Source organism: Psilocybe cubensis, chromosome 5, assembly GCF_017499595.1.
Source record: "Psilocybe cubensis strain MGC-MH-2018 chromosome 5, whole genome shotgun sequence".
Taxonomy (NCBI): Eukaryota; Fungi; Basidiomycota; class Agaricomycetes; order Agaricales; family Agrocybaceae; genus Psilocybe; species Psilocybe cubensis.
The window spans coordinates 3,345,973-3,364,011 of record NC_063003.1 but is presented as its reverse complement, the minus strand read 5'-3'; the positions used below and the strand labels follow the sequence as shown (position 1 = coordinate 3,364,011).

General features: G+C 45.7%; 4 protein-coding genes across 4 annotated transcripts; 2 read left to right on the top strand and 2 right to left on the bottom strand.

The window, feature by feature from the left end:
• Positions 1 to 238: 238 nt before the first annotated feature.
• On the bottom strand, positions 239 to 2,943 carry JR316_0006500 (Transcription elongation factor SPT5; the record flags this gene model as incomplete). The annotated part of the gene is made up of 7 exons (XM_047892246.1): positions 239 to 788; positions 845 to 1,110; positions 1,163 to 1,993; positions 2,053 to 2,324; positions 2,392 to 2,479; positions 2,746 to 2,784; positions 2,881 to 2,943. The coding sequence occupies 7 exons, from the start codon at positions 2,941 to 2,943 to the stop codon at positions 239 to 241; spliced, it is 2,109 nt and encodes a 702-aa protein (XP_047749595.1).
• Positions 2,944 to 3,237: 294 nt separating this feature from the next.
• JR316_0006499 (uncharacterized protein) lies at positions 3,238 to 14,056 on the top strand (the record flags this gene model as incomplete). The annotated part of the gene is made up of 22 exons (XM_047892245.1): positions 3,238 to 3,264; positions 3,316 to 3,621; positions 3,679 to 4,007; positions 4,059 to 4,215; positions 4,268 to 4,451; positions 4,504 to 4,569; positions 4,625 to 5,736; positions 5,790 to 6,069; positions 6,132 to 6,603; positions 6,663 to 6,895; positions 6,957 to 7,562; positions 7,616 to 7,708; positions 7,914 to 7,990; positions 8,444 to 8,818; positions 8,875 to 9,165; positions 9,202 to 9,348; positions 9,409 to 11,094; positions 11,236 to 11,503; positions 12,387 to 13,206; positions 13,466 to 13,817; positions 13,873 to 13,974; positions 14,027 to 14,056. 22 exons carry the CDS (start codon positions 3,238 to 3,240, stop codon positions 14,054 to 14,056), a joined length of 8,013 nt encoding a protein of 2,670 aa, XP_047749594.1.
• A 313-nt stretch (positions 14,057 to 14,369) lies between these two features.
• On the top strand, positions 14,370 to 14,726 carry JR316_0006498 (uncharacterized protein; the record flags this gene model as incomplete). The annotated part of the gene is made up of 2 exons (XM_047892244.1): positions 14,370 to 14,667; positions 14,689 to 14,726. The coding sequence occupies 2 exons, from the start codon at positions 14,370 to 14,372 to the stop codon at positions 14,724 to 14,726; spliced, it is 336 nt and encodes a 111-aa protein (XP_047749593.1).
• A 117-nt stretch (positions 14,727 to 14,843) lies between these two features.
• On the bottom strand, positions 14,844 to 17,899 carry JR316_0006497 (uncharacterized protein; the record flags this gene model as incomplete). The annotated part of the gene is made up of 5 exons (XM_047892243.1): positions 14,844 to 16,744; positions 16,794 to 17,077; positions 17,134 to 17,259; positions 17,314 to 17,618; positions 17,690 to 17,899. 5 exons carry the CDS (start codon positions 17,897 to 17,899, stop codon positions 14,844 to 14,846), a joined length of 2,826 nt encoding a protein of 941 aa, XP_047749592.1.
• Between the last annotated feature and the right edge of the window lie 140 nt (positions 17,900 to 18,039).

The window sequence follows — 18,039 nt, the reverse complement described above, 5'->3', positions numbered from 1 at the left end:
GCCTCTTCGGGTATGCTAGGGAGGCGGCGACTTTGAGGTTGCGAAGCGTTGTTGCTATTGGAATGGTTCATGATAAAGATAGGCAACAATTTGGTGTGGTGGTGGTGGCTTAAGTTCAAGACGATCAACACATTACGAACCATTAGCACTGTTGATTGCCGAAATACACTTAAATAGAATGACATAAAACCCGTATATGTCTACAAGTCCGTGTTCGAGATACAAGTAATGCTGCACCCTACATATTTACAACTTTGACACCACGGGACGGGGGGAAGATTTGAATCAAAGATGTTGTCGGAAAAGTTGGGAATGTATCACCGCGTTTCATACGAGTAACGGGATATTTATGTACAACGCAAATATCCTTGTCTATTGATCGTATCCTGAATATAATCCCCATTGAATCGCCCTCAAGCGGTGTAACGAAGTCGTCCTTTTTTACAGGATGAATTGGAAACAACACTGATTTCGGTAATGTCAGTGTACGTCCCAGTAATGCTAGGTGGGCAGTATCGTCGGTAAGGCTGAGAAGTTCCATCGCCACTTGATGGTCGCCCTTGGATTTGTCTACGACTTTTAATCGTAATCCTTTCAGCTTATCGTATTTCGTATCTAGCCAGTGAGCGATGGTTGAGGGTAGTTCTGCGATTTCCACCGCCGAGTGTACAGGTATTGCTGAATACGGATTCCATGCAGGAGACAGAAAACTTGCTACTGTGGACGGCATTGGAGTTGCTCCACCAGAAGGCCCGGGGTCTTGAGCGGAATTTATATGTTCTCGGTTGCTTGAAACAATGTCAGTAAGCACCTGACAGTCAACGAATCAAGTGAAACCACATACTGTATAATTAAATGTGATATTTTAATACGTTCCACCCTCTGGTTACGAGCTTCCAGCTCAACGTCTGCAAAGCCGTCGGGGGTAGTGCTTTTAACGATGCCATAGTACCCCTTGAATGTATTATTCCCGACAACGATGACACTCAAACCTATATAGACGTCGTTGTGGTCTCTTTCTCCAAGCTTTGACGAATGACGCTTTCGCGGGCGAAGAGTAGCATGGGCAGGGGGGACGTAGAATATGACTGTGTGGATGGGCACAATGACCTGAAAAATGTGTTGAACACTACTGAGACAAAGAGAATGACAGTTCACCTACTTCGCGTTCGTGCTCTGGGGCGATAATACAAACAGATCTTCCATCAAAGTCTGACACCCATCCATGGAGATCTTTGTGATCCCCTTCAACGACTTCAATACTATCGCCTATCTGGAAAGCTGCACGTAGATCGTGTAGTGCAACTGCTTGTGTTATACCTTGGGAGGGGATGTGCACTTCCACCTCAGCGTCAGAAACACTCTTGACCGTTCCAAAAAGACCTAAGTATTCTCCACCAATAATTTTGACTCGATCATATCGTTTCAGTCGAGTCATGGAGATGGCTTTCGAGGCTTGCGCTAAGGTCTCCGTCGTTACAAATGGACACTCGCGAAATTGCTCCAACTCGGACGATGTTGGGAGGACATTGGAAAGATATTTGAGATCGATGGCGTCGAAATCCGTGATAATAAATCCATCCTGGAATATCCTGTCGAGGTGCGATTTCTTGATGTTGTCCGGAGGTCTGGGGATAAGAACAACACTTTTCCGACCCTGGAATGTGAACACAAGGCCGGTAGCATTTGCGTAGGTCGTCCAAGCCTTACGCTTTCCAGCAACCTTGACCCACGATTGGTCTTCAGGGCGTGAGGGTGGGGGATGAGATAGGATCTCCATACATCTCTCCGAGGATAGCCTAACTAAATGTGTCGGATTAAGCTCTCTAACGAGGCAGGCTAACGTATGCGCATGTTGCATTGATGGCGCCTCGACGTAGATTCTCCCAGGAATTGAGGATTGAGCGAAGACAGACCGGGCAAGGATGATGGAAAATGTAGGGTTCGTTGACATCTGCATAATTTTGAAAGCGACGGCCTCTTCGCGTCCAACCTATCACTCGTAAGGTGATCAATAAATGCTGACTGAAGACTTATATTATTTTTGCGTACCTTGCAACCTATTTCATACATGATATCAGTCGCGGAAGGCATATAATTATTATCACCAAGTCCTCCTGGTTGGGGATTGCCATATTTCTGTATAAGTTCTCGTGAACTAGATGGCTCTATATCATTGTCAGGACGAATTTTCATGCGTGAAGGCAGAAGCATGGGCAACAAATCGCTCCATTCATCAGCGTTATCTGTATTTTGCATGGCATGATATAGCCGAGAGTGTGCAACACGTTCCTCATCCTCAGAGTATTCATCGTTATCATTCACTGTATGTCAGAACCCATTAGCATCAGTACATATTGAGCAGAATATATGTAAATTATTGGAACATACGTAGTTGGCCCCCTTCATAATCAAGCTCTTCCGAACTTTCATCATCATCGGAAACCGCTGCTTCAATGTCTATGAAGGGATTAATGTCCTGATTTTTTGAGATCATAATTAAATTTCCCTGAAGTTAGTGATTAGATGGAGGGTTGGATTAGTACACACTGTGCGGTTGCCTAGGCTGTCAAGTCATCTGCGTTTATAACTAGACATTGTGGGTCTTAAAGACTGTTAATCGATGTTCATCTCACTTAATTTATCATCTTAACTTGTGATAATTTATTTTTAGATACTACACAACCTATTACTATGATAAGACGCTATGATGAACGGAAAGAGAAAACATATGGTGAGAAACACGCTATTTCCGGAGCGATTCTTTAGGGTAGGTTTCCCGTCCTGAAGTCACGAGTTGGTTAAAAAAACGCCCCCTTACATCAGCCGCATCACGGGCGTTTTTTTAACCAACTCGTGACTTCAGGACGGGAAACCTACCCTAAAGAATCGCTCCGGAAATAGCGTGTTTCCAACTTGATTGTTTTTCTTTCCGTTCGTCATAGCGTAGTACCCCTCCCCATAGATTTAACATACATTCTAATAAAATAGACATAGACAATACTCTAGACACTCTATAATAGTTTTCGTTCAGTTAAAATTCATCTAGTTGAAAATTTGAGACACCAGAAAAAAACACACAAAAAAAAGTAAGTACCCAAAGAAATAGAATGCAGGGTGAGACGTTGAAGTTTTGTAGTGCAAGCCCAGAAGATTTCCCCCGTTGCCCGACTCCAAGCTGAAGAAATTCTGGTGTTTCTCTTCGAAACGCAGGTCGTTCGTCAGACTCTGGAAAACATGTTGCCAGAGTCGCACCCACTCCGCGTAGGTCTTAATTGGATTGCCATTTATGGTACTAATATCAAGTTTCTGTAGAGGATGGTGGATTTCCTCCGACGATATGAGGACTTCACCTTTTTGAATTACGATGTTTCATCATCGAGCATGCGAGCGGCCATCAAGTATAGGCAAAGCTTGGCTGCCCTTCAGAACAACATCGTAGAGACACCCTGCGTAACCTCGGCTACATGGGAGCAGGCGGGTAGCTTATTTGCAGCATACCGTCTACTCGATCTCGTAGCGTTGTGGCCAGCAGCCTTTGGACCATCGTTGCCGGTGACCGTGCCCCTGAATGAAATACAGGCCAGCACAGGAACTAAGGAAATATTTTCACGGTTCAAGGTATGCGATCATGAAGTCACTCAATGTTAATTCTTAATTTTCAAACAATTATTGTAGCTTGTAGATGACTTGAAGGACTGGCCGGCAATGCTCTGCTCTGCCAGGAAGCGCATCCTCAGAGCCGACTCTAAGTCGCACAGAAACATCAACACCCCTTCTATCAGTGACACGCCGTCATCCGCTTTCACCCAGGGCGGGCCCTCGGAATCAACGCTATTACTCTGTCTGGCGCGTAACCACTTCAAGGGTGTTGTGGGGAAAATAATCGGGAATGTGTACTGCGCCTCGCTACACTACCAAATCTTGTCAGGAATGCGCGGTATGAAGGACAATGAACACATTCTACCAGACATTCCAACGGACACGGCTACTCTTGCAAATCTCTAGTAAGTTTTCTTTCCTCTATTCATTGATACAATCTGCTCAACATACCCTAGTGCAAGCGGCCATCCTGATGCTGCGTTGTTCCTCTCAGAGGTCACGCCATCTCATTTAAAAATTCCTCTGCATGTCGCCCTTTTCATATCCCCCATCCTTCTTTTTGTGAATAAATCTTGGTATTCTAAGAAATGTGACCGGGAGCAGCTGCTTAAAGTAGGTGTATCCACATCCTCCCAGTTTAACTTGGATTAACGCACTCCTTTAGGCCTCAAAAGCGCTCGGTAATTGTCGCCCCCGTGTTCTGCGTGAAGTGGAGATGGAAATTTGGAAAATCATTGCAGCGCAAAATTGCGACATCCAGTCAGCCTTATATAAACTTGTTATCTCAGACTGCTGGATGGAATGCGAGCGGGTAATTGCACAAGATCCCGCGTTTCACTTTTTCATATGTGTGTTCTACGTACTGTAACAAAATAACAATTTAAACTAATAATTGGCCAGCGTCAACGAGCAGCGCCAAGGTTACAGCAAATTCTAACCTAGCAAGGCACAGCACTGAACCACACGGTAAGTTATAAGCAAAGTCTGCGTCAATTACATGATTTAAATCCGTTTAAAACAGCTCAACTTCAGACCGTTTCCCATCATGGTGAAAAAACCACCTGTGAAGGGTCCGACGCAGACGCGGAGGGTGACGATGATCACGAAGTGGACACGACGGAAATGGTCAGCATGGGTCAACGGGAGAACGGGGACAATACGGTCCCTACCTCAAATATACAGCCTCCGGAAGACACGTCTTCAGTGGCTGGCAAGGATGTCAGCATGGGTCAACAGGAGAACGGGGACAATACGGTCCCTACCTCAGATATACAGCCTCCGGAAGACACATCTTCGGTGGCTGGCAAGGATGTGCCCACGGACAAGCAACCTGGTTTGCCGCGGAGTGATGATATTGGATCTGGTCTACTTCAGACTGAGAATACTGGGCCCTCAACTGCAGGGGATTGTGAGATGAACGTCGATCCGGAGCAAGCTGATGTCGACCATCAAATGGAGGATGGTCCACATACCAATGGTCCAGAAAATTTGGGAGACGGCGGGGCTGGACAAGGAGCTGAAGGGTCTTCTGACGAGGCAAATCATATGTCGGAAGTTCACGAGGGCGAAAAGCAGGGGCAAGACGGAGAACGACCCGACGAGGAGAACCGAATGTCAGAAGATGGTGAGGAGGAAAGGCCAGACGACAGTTCGTCGGACAATGAGACCGAGAAGCAGGGGCAAGGGGATGTTCCACCAGTCCAGGAGGACAGAATGTCGGTCGATGGAGAGGGGGTAGGCCCAGAGCAAAACAATGATTCCTCAGACATGGAGAGGAATACATTGGAAGACAGCCAAGGCGAAAAGGAGGGGGAGAACGCACCTCCTGCTCCTCTTATTTTGAGGATTCCTCCTGTTTCCCAGATAAACAGGAGCAAAAACACCACGGCTGACTCCTCTCAGAAAGGGAAAGGGAAGGGCCGGCAGGGCCTTTCCAAGCGGCCTCCCAAACGCAAGCCGACGCAGGCTACCGACACATTTGATTCGGACGACGACCTGTGTATTGATGTCGATCTGTACGACAGCAACACCACCCTTGATGTCGTCAGCACTCCGGAGAAGGTGTATGGCACCAAAGTTTGGTCCATCTACAACGGTCGTGGCCAACTTAAAAGTTTCTGCGTTGTTGCCCATGTAAGTCATTCTCGATATTGATTTTTTCGTCATTTATTTATTCTCCAAACAAGAGTCAAGCCGACGTGGATCGTGTTGAAAGGGTTCTGGAATTGGTCGAGAGTGACTACGTCGATGGAGTTCCATTGCACATAGCACGTCCCGAAGAATCATGTTTTGCGGTATTCGACCGCAGCACCACGAAATCCATGTATCTGATGGAGTCTTTCTCTGAAAGGAACGTCGTCCTTATGTCTCCTTCTCAAGAGGAGTCTATTTCAACTTGCTCCGACGAGTTCTACAGCCAGGTACGTCGCCATATGGGTGATATGACGAGCACCAGGTCAATCCAAGGTGTGTTTCCTCTTCGATGTTTTGATTTTTCTTTCTGCGTCTCATGCTAATGGCCGTAACAGATATGTCGACCATGTCGTCTAACCCCATCGAGAGGATTAAGCGTGGGTCCCTCTCTCAGGTCATGGAAGCAGCGAGGATGAAAGGCAAAAGAGGAAAGATCCTCAATGCCCTCGACATCCCTTTACCTCATGCAGGCGCTCACTCTTTTGACTTGAGTACTGAGGCGGCTGCTCTTCGGGCTACATCTGGTAGCTGGAAGTATAGTACCCCCGTCCCATTTGGTGATATGTCGTGGGGACTCGTAGCTACAGAGGGGGCATTTTCAGATATCCATATCGATGCCAATGGTTTCTGTTCCTTCATCCAACCTCTTCATGGACTAAAGCTGTGGATTATCATGTATCCCAGACGGTTGGATGTTGACCTTTCTTCTGACCGCCGTGTATTTCTGGGAGACAAGCTGGATTACGGGGAAACGCACCACCAAGACTGGATTTACGAGGCGATTGTTCTCGATAACCAGTCAGAACTGTATGTGATTTTTGAATGTCCTACCCATTTGATTATATTGACGCTACTTTGAAAAACAGCTTCATGAGACCGAATACTCTACATATGGCGTATTCTATCTCCTCAGTGGTTTGCCGTGGCGGACATTTTTACTCCTCCACTTCCTTCGAAGAAACCCTGACAGGAATCATTCACTGTTTTACCGCTGGATACAGGGCAACGAATACGAATCATTCAACGTCCCGATTTTTCCTGCAGCAAACTATACATTGGTTCTACAAGGTTTTGGTTGAAGGTGACAGCGACCCAGAAGGTATGAGGTTTTTTACCGTTTCCTACAAGATATCTGATTCTTTTCTTCTATTTTCTCTCAGATTTTTATGAAATGTACCATGTCCCATTCTACAGTACGCAGTCCGGATACTCGAGCTTGATAGCTCTGTGCGTGTGCATGATCTTGGCAAATGCGCTCGACTACGAGACCTATCGAAATCCCGATCAGATGTTCTCCACCAAGACTTCGGCACAGTTAGACGCATGGATGCGGTGGGATACCAACAGCCTGAGCGACGAAGAGCGCAAGGCGTGCATCTTTGCCCGTGGCGAAGCCTTGGCTATTCTAGAGTGGCTATGTCATCGCACGAAGTCCATCCACTACATGATTGAGACGGACAAAAACAAGGATGCACAAAATATCATGGCGACAGAAAAGTTCCATGAAATGATACTTTGCCGCTATGCCCGTATGATTCTAGCCTACGACGCAGAAGCCAAACATAACAACATTGGTGGTGCCCCTTGCTGTACCGACACCAGTTTGCTTTTTGTCCAGCTTCAGGGCGTCTGCAGCGGAGAATTGAACAAGGTTATATGTCGCAGTATCGACCAGCTTCCTCGTTCCTCGGTCCCAAAGATGCTCAAGTTACCCGTAATCACTCTCATTGACTGTGATGCCTGTGCGGATTCCTCAACGCAATTGAGTAGGTGGACCAGTGTCTGCCTTTGGATATTCACTAACCACGTCACAAACTAGGAACTCCCAAGGAGATTCTGGAACTTGGTACGAGTGTGAGGGATAAACTGTATCTGGATGGCATGAAAGTCAAGCTGGAGAGCACAAATCCGAGTACGTGTGTTCGATTATGCCTTTACGTCGCAAATGCTTATCTCTTCATCAGAATCAGAGTCTGTTCCGCCTTCTAAACGACGGCGACTTTGATATTGTACAACACATTGACACACATCTTGATTTACATACATGCCATGTTTTATTTAGTACTGAAAGGCGTGTATGTCCTGTAACATAATGACGATTGTTTTATTATCTGTAGTTGTGTGCTGCTCGTATCGCCAGACCAATACGCAAATTCTCGCTGGGATGAAAGCTTCTGGCTTTACTGTAACTGCTGTGCGTTTGAATTTATCATCAAGGTCAATGAAATCAACTAACTTACGTTTGTTGATGCTTCTTCCACCCACTTCAAAAAATGTGTTAGTGTCTTTGTTCTGGTGCGTATATACAGTAAAGCTCTTCCGAAGCCCTCCTTGGATTGTACTACGGATTGGTTGAATACTAACCCATGTGAAATTTGTTTGTATTAACGGAGACATAATCAGATAACATTTATAGACCCACTGCACGTTACTGAACATTACATTATCAGTTTTTTTTTCGTATCTTCGCTTTTGTATGAGTCGTTGTTTCAACATGGGAAAGGGCAAGGGCAAGAGAACTCAGGAAATCTGTGTGCGTTGTCCTCGATGCAACAAGCCATTCGCTAAGCATGCAGATGTCCAAAATCACATCAATCAACCAAAATCGGCATGTCGTTTTCAATATGAGAACGTTATGCATTTTCAGTCCAATCGTTCAAGCTCTACATCTAGATCAGCAACCCCCGTATCTCGAGACCCTTCTCCCGAAATTGGTAATTTTATGGAAGTGGACTATATCGACAATTTTCTTGGCGCGTCATCAGAGATGGAAGATGACCCACCCCCCAAGGCATCAAAATACAGCTATCCGTACGTGAAGGAGGATTATAACGGGGCTGGAAGAGCATTTGGAACAGGCCTTACATTCATGGATCAGCTCAAACAGGATCAATTCGAACCCCAGCGGGCGGAAAATTTGTACTATCCTTTTGCCTCGAAAGATGAATGGGAGCTCTCCCTGTTCCTACTTCGCTCTGACATGAGCGTAGGAATGCTGAATGATTTTTTGAAACTTGAACTGGTAATTGAGCGTACATTCCCATCATTATTTATTTCAGCTGAGTCGATCCCGTATAGATAAAAAAACTCAACTTGTCCTACAAGTCGGCAAAAGATCTACGCAACCGGGCAGAGATCCTTCCCTCTGGTCCGCAGTGGAAGAGTCAAACGATCATACCAGAAATACCAAGCAAAAATCAGCTAACGCTTTTTTACCGCGATGGATTGGAATGTATCAAGGCGCTTCTCATCAGTCCCTTGCTCCAAGATAGCATGCACTTTAGCCCATTCAAGCTCTTCGACAAGTGCAACGAGATGATGCGGGTATACACTGAGTGGTTTAGCGGTGACATTGCGCATTTTATGCAGGTTAGTAGCAATGCCTTTGTCCAAGTTTGACGACAGTATAACAAGGTTCCCAAGGACCAGCTCCCAAAAGGAGCAACACTTGTACCTCCTATTATTTCCACGGATAAAACCAACATTTCCAACATGACCGGAGGCCGTGTCGCCTACCCTGGCCTTATCAGCATTGCCAACATAATGATGAACGTTAGAAACAAATCGTCAAATCATTTATTCCTTCTTTTTGTTCTTCTTCCCATACCAAAGTTTCTTCATCGCTCCAAAGCTGTGAATGGGATGATGGCAGCACGGCTATATCACCAGTGCATGGACATTGCTCTAGAATTGGTCAAACAAACTGCGAGGGTGGGAACCACCATAGCAGATGCATTGGGGAATAATCGTTTCTGCTTTACACCGCTTGCTGCCCTTATCGTTGATACTCCAGAATCTGCTCTGGCGGCTTGCGTCGCAGGATCCACATCCTCTGTGACGTTGGCACAATACGAGACGTTTGGGGATTCCTTTCGCCACCCTTCCCGAACTGCAGATCATACAATCAACACCATCATGGCCATCAACAATGTTAAGCCCCCTAATCATCTCGAACCATATCTAAAAGAAAGCAAAAAGCACCGTCTCAATGGGGTTCACCTACCGTTTTGGAGAGATTGGCCCTTGTCTGATCCTTCTGCATTCCTTACGCCTGAACCCCTTCATCACTGGCACAAGATGTTCTGGGATCATGATGCAAAATGGTGCATTGCTGCAGTCGGAGGTTCCGAATTGGATTTTCGATTTTCGATTTTACAGCACCGCACTGGTTTCCGACACTTCAAGGAAGGGATTTCTTCCTTGAAACAAGTGACCGGTAGGGAACATCGGGACGTTCAGCGATACATTGTTGCTCTCATTGCAGACACAGTCAGTACACCCTTTATCTTAGCCATCCGGTCTCTGATGGACTTTCGGTATCTCGCACAATCTCAAACAATCTCCGAGGCAATGTGTCTCAGAATTGAGCAGGCACTGCAAGATTTCCATGCCAATAAACAAGCCATCCTTGACGCGGGAGCACGTCGAGGTAAAAAAAACAACCCAATCGATAATTTCTATATTCCAAAACTCGAGTTTTTGCAAAGTGTAGTACACGCAATTAGACTAAATGGATGTGCAATCCAATGGTCTGCAGACACGACAGAGCATGCACATATCGAGGTGGTCAAAGCCCCTTCCAGTTCCAGCAATAATCAAAGATACGAGCCTCAAGTTTGTCGATACCTTGATCGTCGTGACAAATTGCGCAATTTCGATTTGTTTACAGCTATACGAGAAATGAGGATCGATTTTCGGGCTATACACTCTGCAACAATTACGGATGAGGAGGAGCAGGAGGAGGGGGATGAGGGGGAGGAAAACGGCGAGGTTGTGATGGACACAACGTCAGAACTTCTTTCAACAATCATGCCGATGACAACCTTTCAATCAGCAAAGTCCAATCGCATTGTGGATTACTTCTACAAAGCTAGTCTCTATGAGCGTGGCGTATTGGAAGGCCCAGTCCCCTACAGAACATTTTCTTGCAGCAAAAACGTTGTTGCCCATTTATCTAGGGATGCTAGTTCCAAAAGATTGCATATCGACGAGGTTGCGAGCATTTTTAAAATTCCCGACCTACGACCAGCAATTGCCGATTATGTGTCACTCATCAATAAGGAATCAAATCCGAGACACACCAATTCTCGAGGTTATCACATCAAGGGGATAACTGGCAGGCGTGTTTCTCCTCCCGGTTGTCCGTTGCCGTATTCAAAACTTGAGGTATGGCATAAGGTCCGTATACAGTCGACTGCGTACCAATACCCTCATGAGATCCTGGAGGCAGTCACACTTAATGCATATCCGCCATCTAACAAACATCCTTTTGGATACTTCGATTCAGCAATCATAAACGTGGATGAATCTGAGGAGTGGCCTCGCAGTGGGCTTCAAGGTAGTACTTCTTTGTGACTTTTTTCCGAACCCCGTTGACCAGCCAATATTGTAGGCCATTCTGTCGTCGACATTCGTATTATTTTTCGCATTGTCGGAGAGACACCCAGTACTGTGTCTCCCGATATTACTGGAAGATTTCTCGCATACGTCCAACGTTTTGAGGTTTTAAATCAGCCACAGTCTCTAGGTTCTGCGATCCGTGGACCTTACCCAGAGCCAATAACCGGCATGTATAAATTAAAACGAAGTCAACGTACAGATAACACCATTATGGGTGGAATTTTACCATTGAATCAAATACGCTCCCTGGTTGATCTGGTCCCTCAGATGGGCGAAAAGGCAAGGCGAAGCCTTACTACACATAACAGTCATTCCACTAGCACCGAGTTCCGATTAAACAAATATTTTGACAAAGAACTCTATTTGGCCCTGTCATCATAACATATCCACCTCAGGAAACCCACAAAGTTTTCAATCCCTAATGCACATTGCCACTCAAATTATCACCCAACACGCCGGCCTCGTTGTACACAAAGACGACTCGGATCAATATCAACAGCCGCTTCTCACCAGTCCCGCTTTCTCACACTGTATCATCGTCACCTACTGCATATCCCTCCATCCATCTCATCTCTGCAGAATCAAGTCGTTCTCGCTCATCTTCCGCTCACCACCACCCAAACTCCAAAGGATTCTTCCCAGAGTGCCTCTTCCTCTAAACAAAAATTCGCCTCCAGTCTTGTCGGTCCGTCCTGTCCTCAATTAGCGCCCATCTTGCCGGAGATACTCACTTTATTTTTTCAATTCCATTGCAGATTAAGCTGTCAGCACCTTATCTGAGATCTGGCGCCCTCAAGACATTCCCTCCCTATTTCTACCCACTGAAGTCCTTTGAGGATTGAGGACATCTGGAAACATACTGCAGACAGCACTATGTTATCTCGAAGCCATTCGTCCCAAGGTTCCCAAAATTTGCAAGAGGAAAGCATTGGCCTCTCTCCCACAATCCATACCTGCCATGCCTCTGTATCATTACCTACTGAATACCCCTCCATCCGTCTCATTTCTGCAGAATCAAGTCGTTCTCACTCATCTATTCCACCCACCACTGCGCAAATTCCAAAGGATTCTTCCCAGAGCGCCTCTTCTTCTAAACAAAATTTTTTTTCAAGGCTTGCCGGTCCGTCCTGTCCTCAATTAGCGCCCACCTTGCCGGAGATACTCACTTTATTTTTTAAATTCCATTGCAGATCAAGCTGTCAGCACCTTGTCCGAGATCTGGCACCCTCAGGATATTCCTTCCGTGTTCCTACCCCCCGCCAAAGTAGGGGGTAGCTCTTTTCCTCCTACTCATTCCCGTCCAACTTCCAAGCAGATCTCTTCCGATTTGCAATCCATAGCGTCTCATACACATCCAATACATCCACACAACAGTCATCCCTCCGTATCCGGCCATAACCCTTCCCCGACCCTCTTGCTTGCCTCGGGCACCAAATCCGATCAGATATTACCCCTCAAGTCTTTTGTTTATAAAGTCCTTCGCCACTCAAGGACATCTAAAAACGTACTGCAGATAGCACTATGTTATCTAGAATCCATTCGTCCCAAGGTCCCACAGATTTTGCAAGAGGAAAACATCGGCATTCGCTCTTATGCTCAGCCCAAAAGCAGTATTCAGAAAGCTACCCCAGAAGAGCTGGCGATGGATGCTGAGCTTACTGCTCTTGAGAACTCCGGCAAGATCAACATCATCAATAATTTCATTGACAATTCTATGCAAACATTCCGTGTTGCCGATTCTGGTTCACAAGATCTGGCTGAATCGTGCATCTATCCACAAGACTCTCTGTCCAGCGTAGATGTGCAGGTCTCAACGGCTCCTCTTTCCACCACCCTTTCTTTGCCATCTCCCCTCCTGTGTCCCCGTAGAGCCTTTCTGGCATCCCTCATCCTGGCCTCCAAATTTTCACAAGAAAAGTGTTATTCTAACCGTGCTTGGGCAAGGTTATCTGGTCTCCCACCTCGTGAAATTGGTCGCTGCGAACGTGCCCTCGCACAAGCCTTGCAATGGTGACTCTGGGTCGGCAAATGCGCCTTTGGTGAGAGTGCTGCAACTGCCACATAGTCTCAATAAGTTTCAACTTTCACGACCGCGCCATGTAGTACGCATTCTCAATAATCACTCTTTTGCTTGCCACCACTACGCGCGCTCCTCCCGCATTCAGTTAGATAGGCATCTTCTTAGACTAGCCTAGAAAAATCTATAGAACTTTGTTTTACGTATACAGAACCCCTGAAGAATTTTTATACCCGCGAAGTTTGTTTTCAGCTTGAATTCCAACTACGACAAAGTGAGCGTATCACACACCATGCAAATCATCAGCTATGAGGAAATTTTACGAATCGAAGCAGAAGTATTGGCCCCTACTTTCCCAGATCTAATACATCCTACAACTTTCCCAGAGGCCGCCTCACTTGCTTCTCAAAGACAGCAATACGACTTGGAAATGGCTCAGTTAGTTGAGCAGACCCAAAAAATGGTCCTTTTGACCGAGAACAGGCTGATACTGGCCATCCTGGCCCTTTTCAACGAAATTAACTGGACCACCCTGGACCCAAGGTTACTATCGTTGGCTAAAGCCAAGATTACCGAGGGTGACCAGTGGCTCAAAGCACGAGCCGTGAGTTTTCTGTTTCTTCAAGTTTCAAGTTGATACTCTTGCTTAAGATAACTAGGAGGAGACACTTCGGGATGCAGACTCAGGCAGCCCCGAGCACATATTGACCCAAGGGATGTCCATTATAGCCAACGGCCAGATTCATATTCGAACGGTAGAGGTGAGTCACAGTGATAACTACTTTGTTTCTACACTTTCTTAGTAATGGGCAGGATCTCATACGAGAATGTCAGGATCATTAATAGGGTCAAGATACTACATTGTAAATAGACACTTAATTGCCTTTAAAAATGTACATTTTATTGCTTGATATGATTGAAGAGCTTTACTGAGACCAATCACATTGGACATCAAACTCTCCTAAGTCTGGAATCGTACATAGAGATAGCTAGGAAAATCCAAAGCTCGCAGTAGTAATGTTGGAATGCTACAGAGCTCAACGGAGCATCCCGCCGATGACACATGACGCTATACTGTCTACAGCCCACTTTGATGCTACATCCGGTTGGCAGGACAATACGTTGAGTTACCTTCGAAAATCCGGATTTACTGATGATGAATGTGTCAAATGAGATTAAATTCTTCAACCTCACCAATCCACTAGAGGAAAGTCAGGGTATTTCGAGCAAACGATCTCAGGATGGCAACGCCGGTAAGGATAAGAGTGAGCATCTTAAACAAGACGTCGATGGGGAGGCAGAAGCCACCCAATCTCCACCCCAAGCTTCCCACGCCCACGAGCTGGTTCTCTATCAACCACTCTTTCCGTCAACGCTCAATGTACCTTGCCCCCCTACTCATCGTACGCTCCAACATCCAGATTGCCATTCCACGCTGATCATTGGTCCCGATGGTAATTTACTTCCCACTCCAGAATCTAATGAGGACAAAGATGATTTGGTAGAGTATTGACAATTTTCTCGATTAGATTACTAATGCTTTTACTCGAGTGTACTTTTCAAATGAAATTATGTAAATTTTCACACCATTGCCTATTCTCTAAGGTCAAATTTTAAACACGTTTAAAGCTTACCCAAGCACCCTTTTCTTTGGAACTCGCTTTCCCCCCACCTTCATCTTGTTTGCCTCGTGTGCCGCAAGTTCATCTGCTGATAGATATCGTTTTGTTGGCCTGGAGTCTTTTTCATTGTCAATCACTTTGTGAGTGTGTCCTTTCCTTTTCAAAGAGCGGTCAATGACTGTTTGCGCAGCCTGGGTAGAATTCCCTTGCGGTGTTTCACGGGATGCAGTAGTGACCTGCATAGACGAGGTTAGATTTGACTTTGTTATGGAGGCGGATTTTGTCGGTGTCATCGGTATGTCGTTGAGCACTTTGTTAAATATGTGCACGGGAGAAGACTGAGAAATATTATCTTTTCTTTTTGTTGGTTGCCCTTTTGGCTTAGGAACGGCCCTTGTTTTCAAAGGCATTTCAACGTTACTGATAGGTATGGTGGCTTCTTCAGTCCTGGTTTTCATAGCCGTTTCAACGTTGCTAGAACTGGAATCATTTGGTATTGAATTTTTTCCAGTAACCCTTTCGGTCGAAGACGGTTGATTTGCATCTGAAATAGTAACAGGACGCCAAATGAAGGTTTTTTCTGTAGGAAGGGATGGATCTGTATCAGACTGTCCATGCGAATGACGATTTCTAGGCAAAGCTTCCCCCCCCAAACGCTCGGGATCAGTGTTGTTGGAATTTCGAATGAAATTTCCATTCGTGGATGCAGCATTTGTTATTCCCGTATGAGATCCATTAATTCTTGCTAAAGATGGCATTTCTGACTCGTGTTCAGCTATATCCTTGGCATTTGTATTTCCAAATGGATTTGATACTGGGAGAGAAACATTAGGAATTGGCTGGTCATCCATGAGCATCTGGGTGAAAGAGACTTCTGGGAAAGAGGCGAAATTGTTCTCTGAAGAACCTGACCCTGACGCAATTGGTGTGCCGGTAGTAAAGTCAGGGAAACTGAAGGCTCCATTGTTGTATAGGTACTGGAACATGTTGTCATTGTCCAGAGTAAATGCACTGAATCCCTCGTCGAGACCGACCTGGCTTGAAGGGCCCGGAGTGGAGTGATATTCTCCATTCATTTGCAACCAACGATCAAGGTCAGTAACCGCTGAAGCATTAACATTGTCTTTGGAGTAGTGTTGGTCACTGATTTCATTGTAAGGAACAACCTCAGTGTGCAACTTGCTATTAGCTTGGAGGCGAGGAGCAATGTTGGTGTGTGTCTCGCCATTGAGCTGGAGGCGATGAACAGCCTCAGTGTGCGACTCGCCATTGACTTGGAGGCGAGGACCTGCAGCGTGCAACTCGCCATTGACTTGGACGCGAGGAGGACTGTTGGTATTTGACTCGCCATTAACATGGAGGCAAGGGACTGCCTTGGCGTGCGATTCGCCATTGACTAGGAGGCGAGAAGCACTGTCGGTGTGTGACTCGCCATCATTTTGGAGGCGAGAATGCAATTCGCCACTGGCCTGGAGGCGAGGAATCACGTCGGTATCGCAAGCCACGTTAATTCTTGGCCCAGAGTCACTGTGAGCATCTTCCTCGGCAGTAACTAAGCTTTGCTTCTGAGCTTTCTTTGTGGCCCTCTTTTTTTGACGCTTAGGTTTGGTTGTCAAATCTATCTCCTCACCAATGGAATCCTTCACGTCATCGGGGTATGATGATGGAACAATTGTTCCATTAATTCGTGCAGTCGTGACATTGTGGAAGCGAAACACTTGTGCAGGAGGTAAGGAGCGTTCACGTTCTACAATGTGATCGAAGAACTCCTTGATACTCTCTAGCTGGGTGTTATGTGGGTCGCGAAATACAAATCCGTCCGGAAGATATTCTGGTTTGATAAAACTGGACGTATCTTTTACCAGGCTATCGTACGGACATTGTTCGGTTCTATTGTTTGTTGCCAGCTCTAATGTATAATAAGAATAGTAGGCATACATCAATATAAAGACACGTACTATAATGTGCTGACAGATATTCTCGATAGAGCTTTGAAGCTTCGGATTTGTGCAGGTTATCCTTGTCATAGCTTGCACTAATCAAAGGAAACCCATCGTCGCTGATACCCAAAGTGTTTGGTTGAGGGGATGTAGTTTCCTTTCCCTGGGACTTATCAATCAGGCTGCGAACATACTCTATCATCAGCCGCTGCATTTCACGAGCTTGTTTAGGATATGTTTGCTCAAAGGATTTAACCTTTAAGCCAGTTTTCAGTCCAAGCAGCTCGGCAATGTCATCATGACTAAACACAAATACTAATTAAAGTCATTATATGTTCATCAGCAATGTATCGCTCACATTTCAGCTACAATGCGGCCTGTTGAATCCTCAAAGGCAACAAAGGTTACCGCATGCAACCCCATTTCCTTCCAGTTTGCCTCAGCGCTGTCTTTCAATCGTTTCTCGTAGTATTTTTCTACCAACCTGCATTACAATAAGCTACCATACATAATCATTGACAAGTGTATCAGAACGTACTGGCGTCGTATTTCTTCAGGATAACCCTGCGCTGATATGTTTGAAACATCAGCGTCTAACTTACGCGAAGCTTCGGGGGTCAAATTCTTGATAACCTGGCTTACTGCCGTTGTGTAAACCCCAAATCGTTTAGCAGGAATGTGTGCGTTTTCTGGTCCCAGAATTGTATCAATTTCGGCTTCCACCTTATCTTTCATGGTGCGTGCAACAACATCAAATTTTCTGACAGTCAGAACTTTTGATGATGAGGCTGTTCCCTTGACAGTCGGTATTCGCCAGAGGTTTTGCGCCCATTTAAGGAGATCCTACGTTATTAGTACCAGTGAGCAATATATTTCAATCATTTATCACTCATTCACAGTATAGACCCTCTTACCGTTTGAGCCTTTTGTGGATCATACTTGATCCCGTGCTTATCCCAATGCGTAGTAAGAGCCTTTAGCATTCTGGTGCGAACTATATCTCCACGCTCTTTTGGAGTTGAAGTCTTGAGATATTCTTCTTTGTAGGCATCTAATAATGCCCTTTCTTCCTTGTTGTATGCACGGGCATTCCTGTCGGATGGGTTTGTAGGTAATACAGACATAGTGGTTCAAGGTAATGGAACGGGTCAACTCTCTTCAGAAAAGGTAGGATGTCAATTTTTTCAGTGATCTCCAAGCAAGGCAATAGAATGGGTCAACTTTATTCAGGACCTCTAGAATATCAAACCCATTCGCATGACTC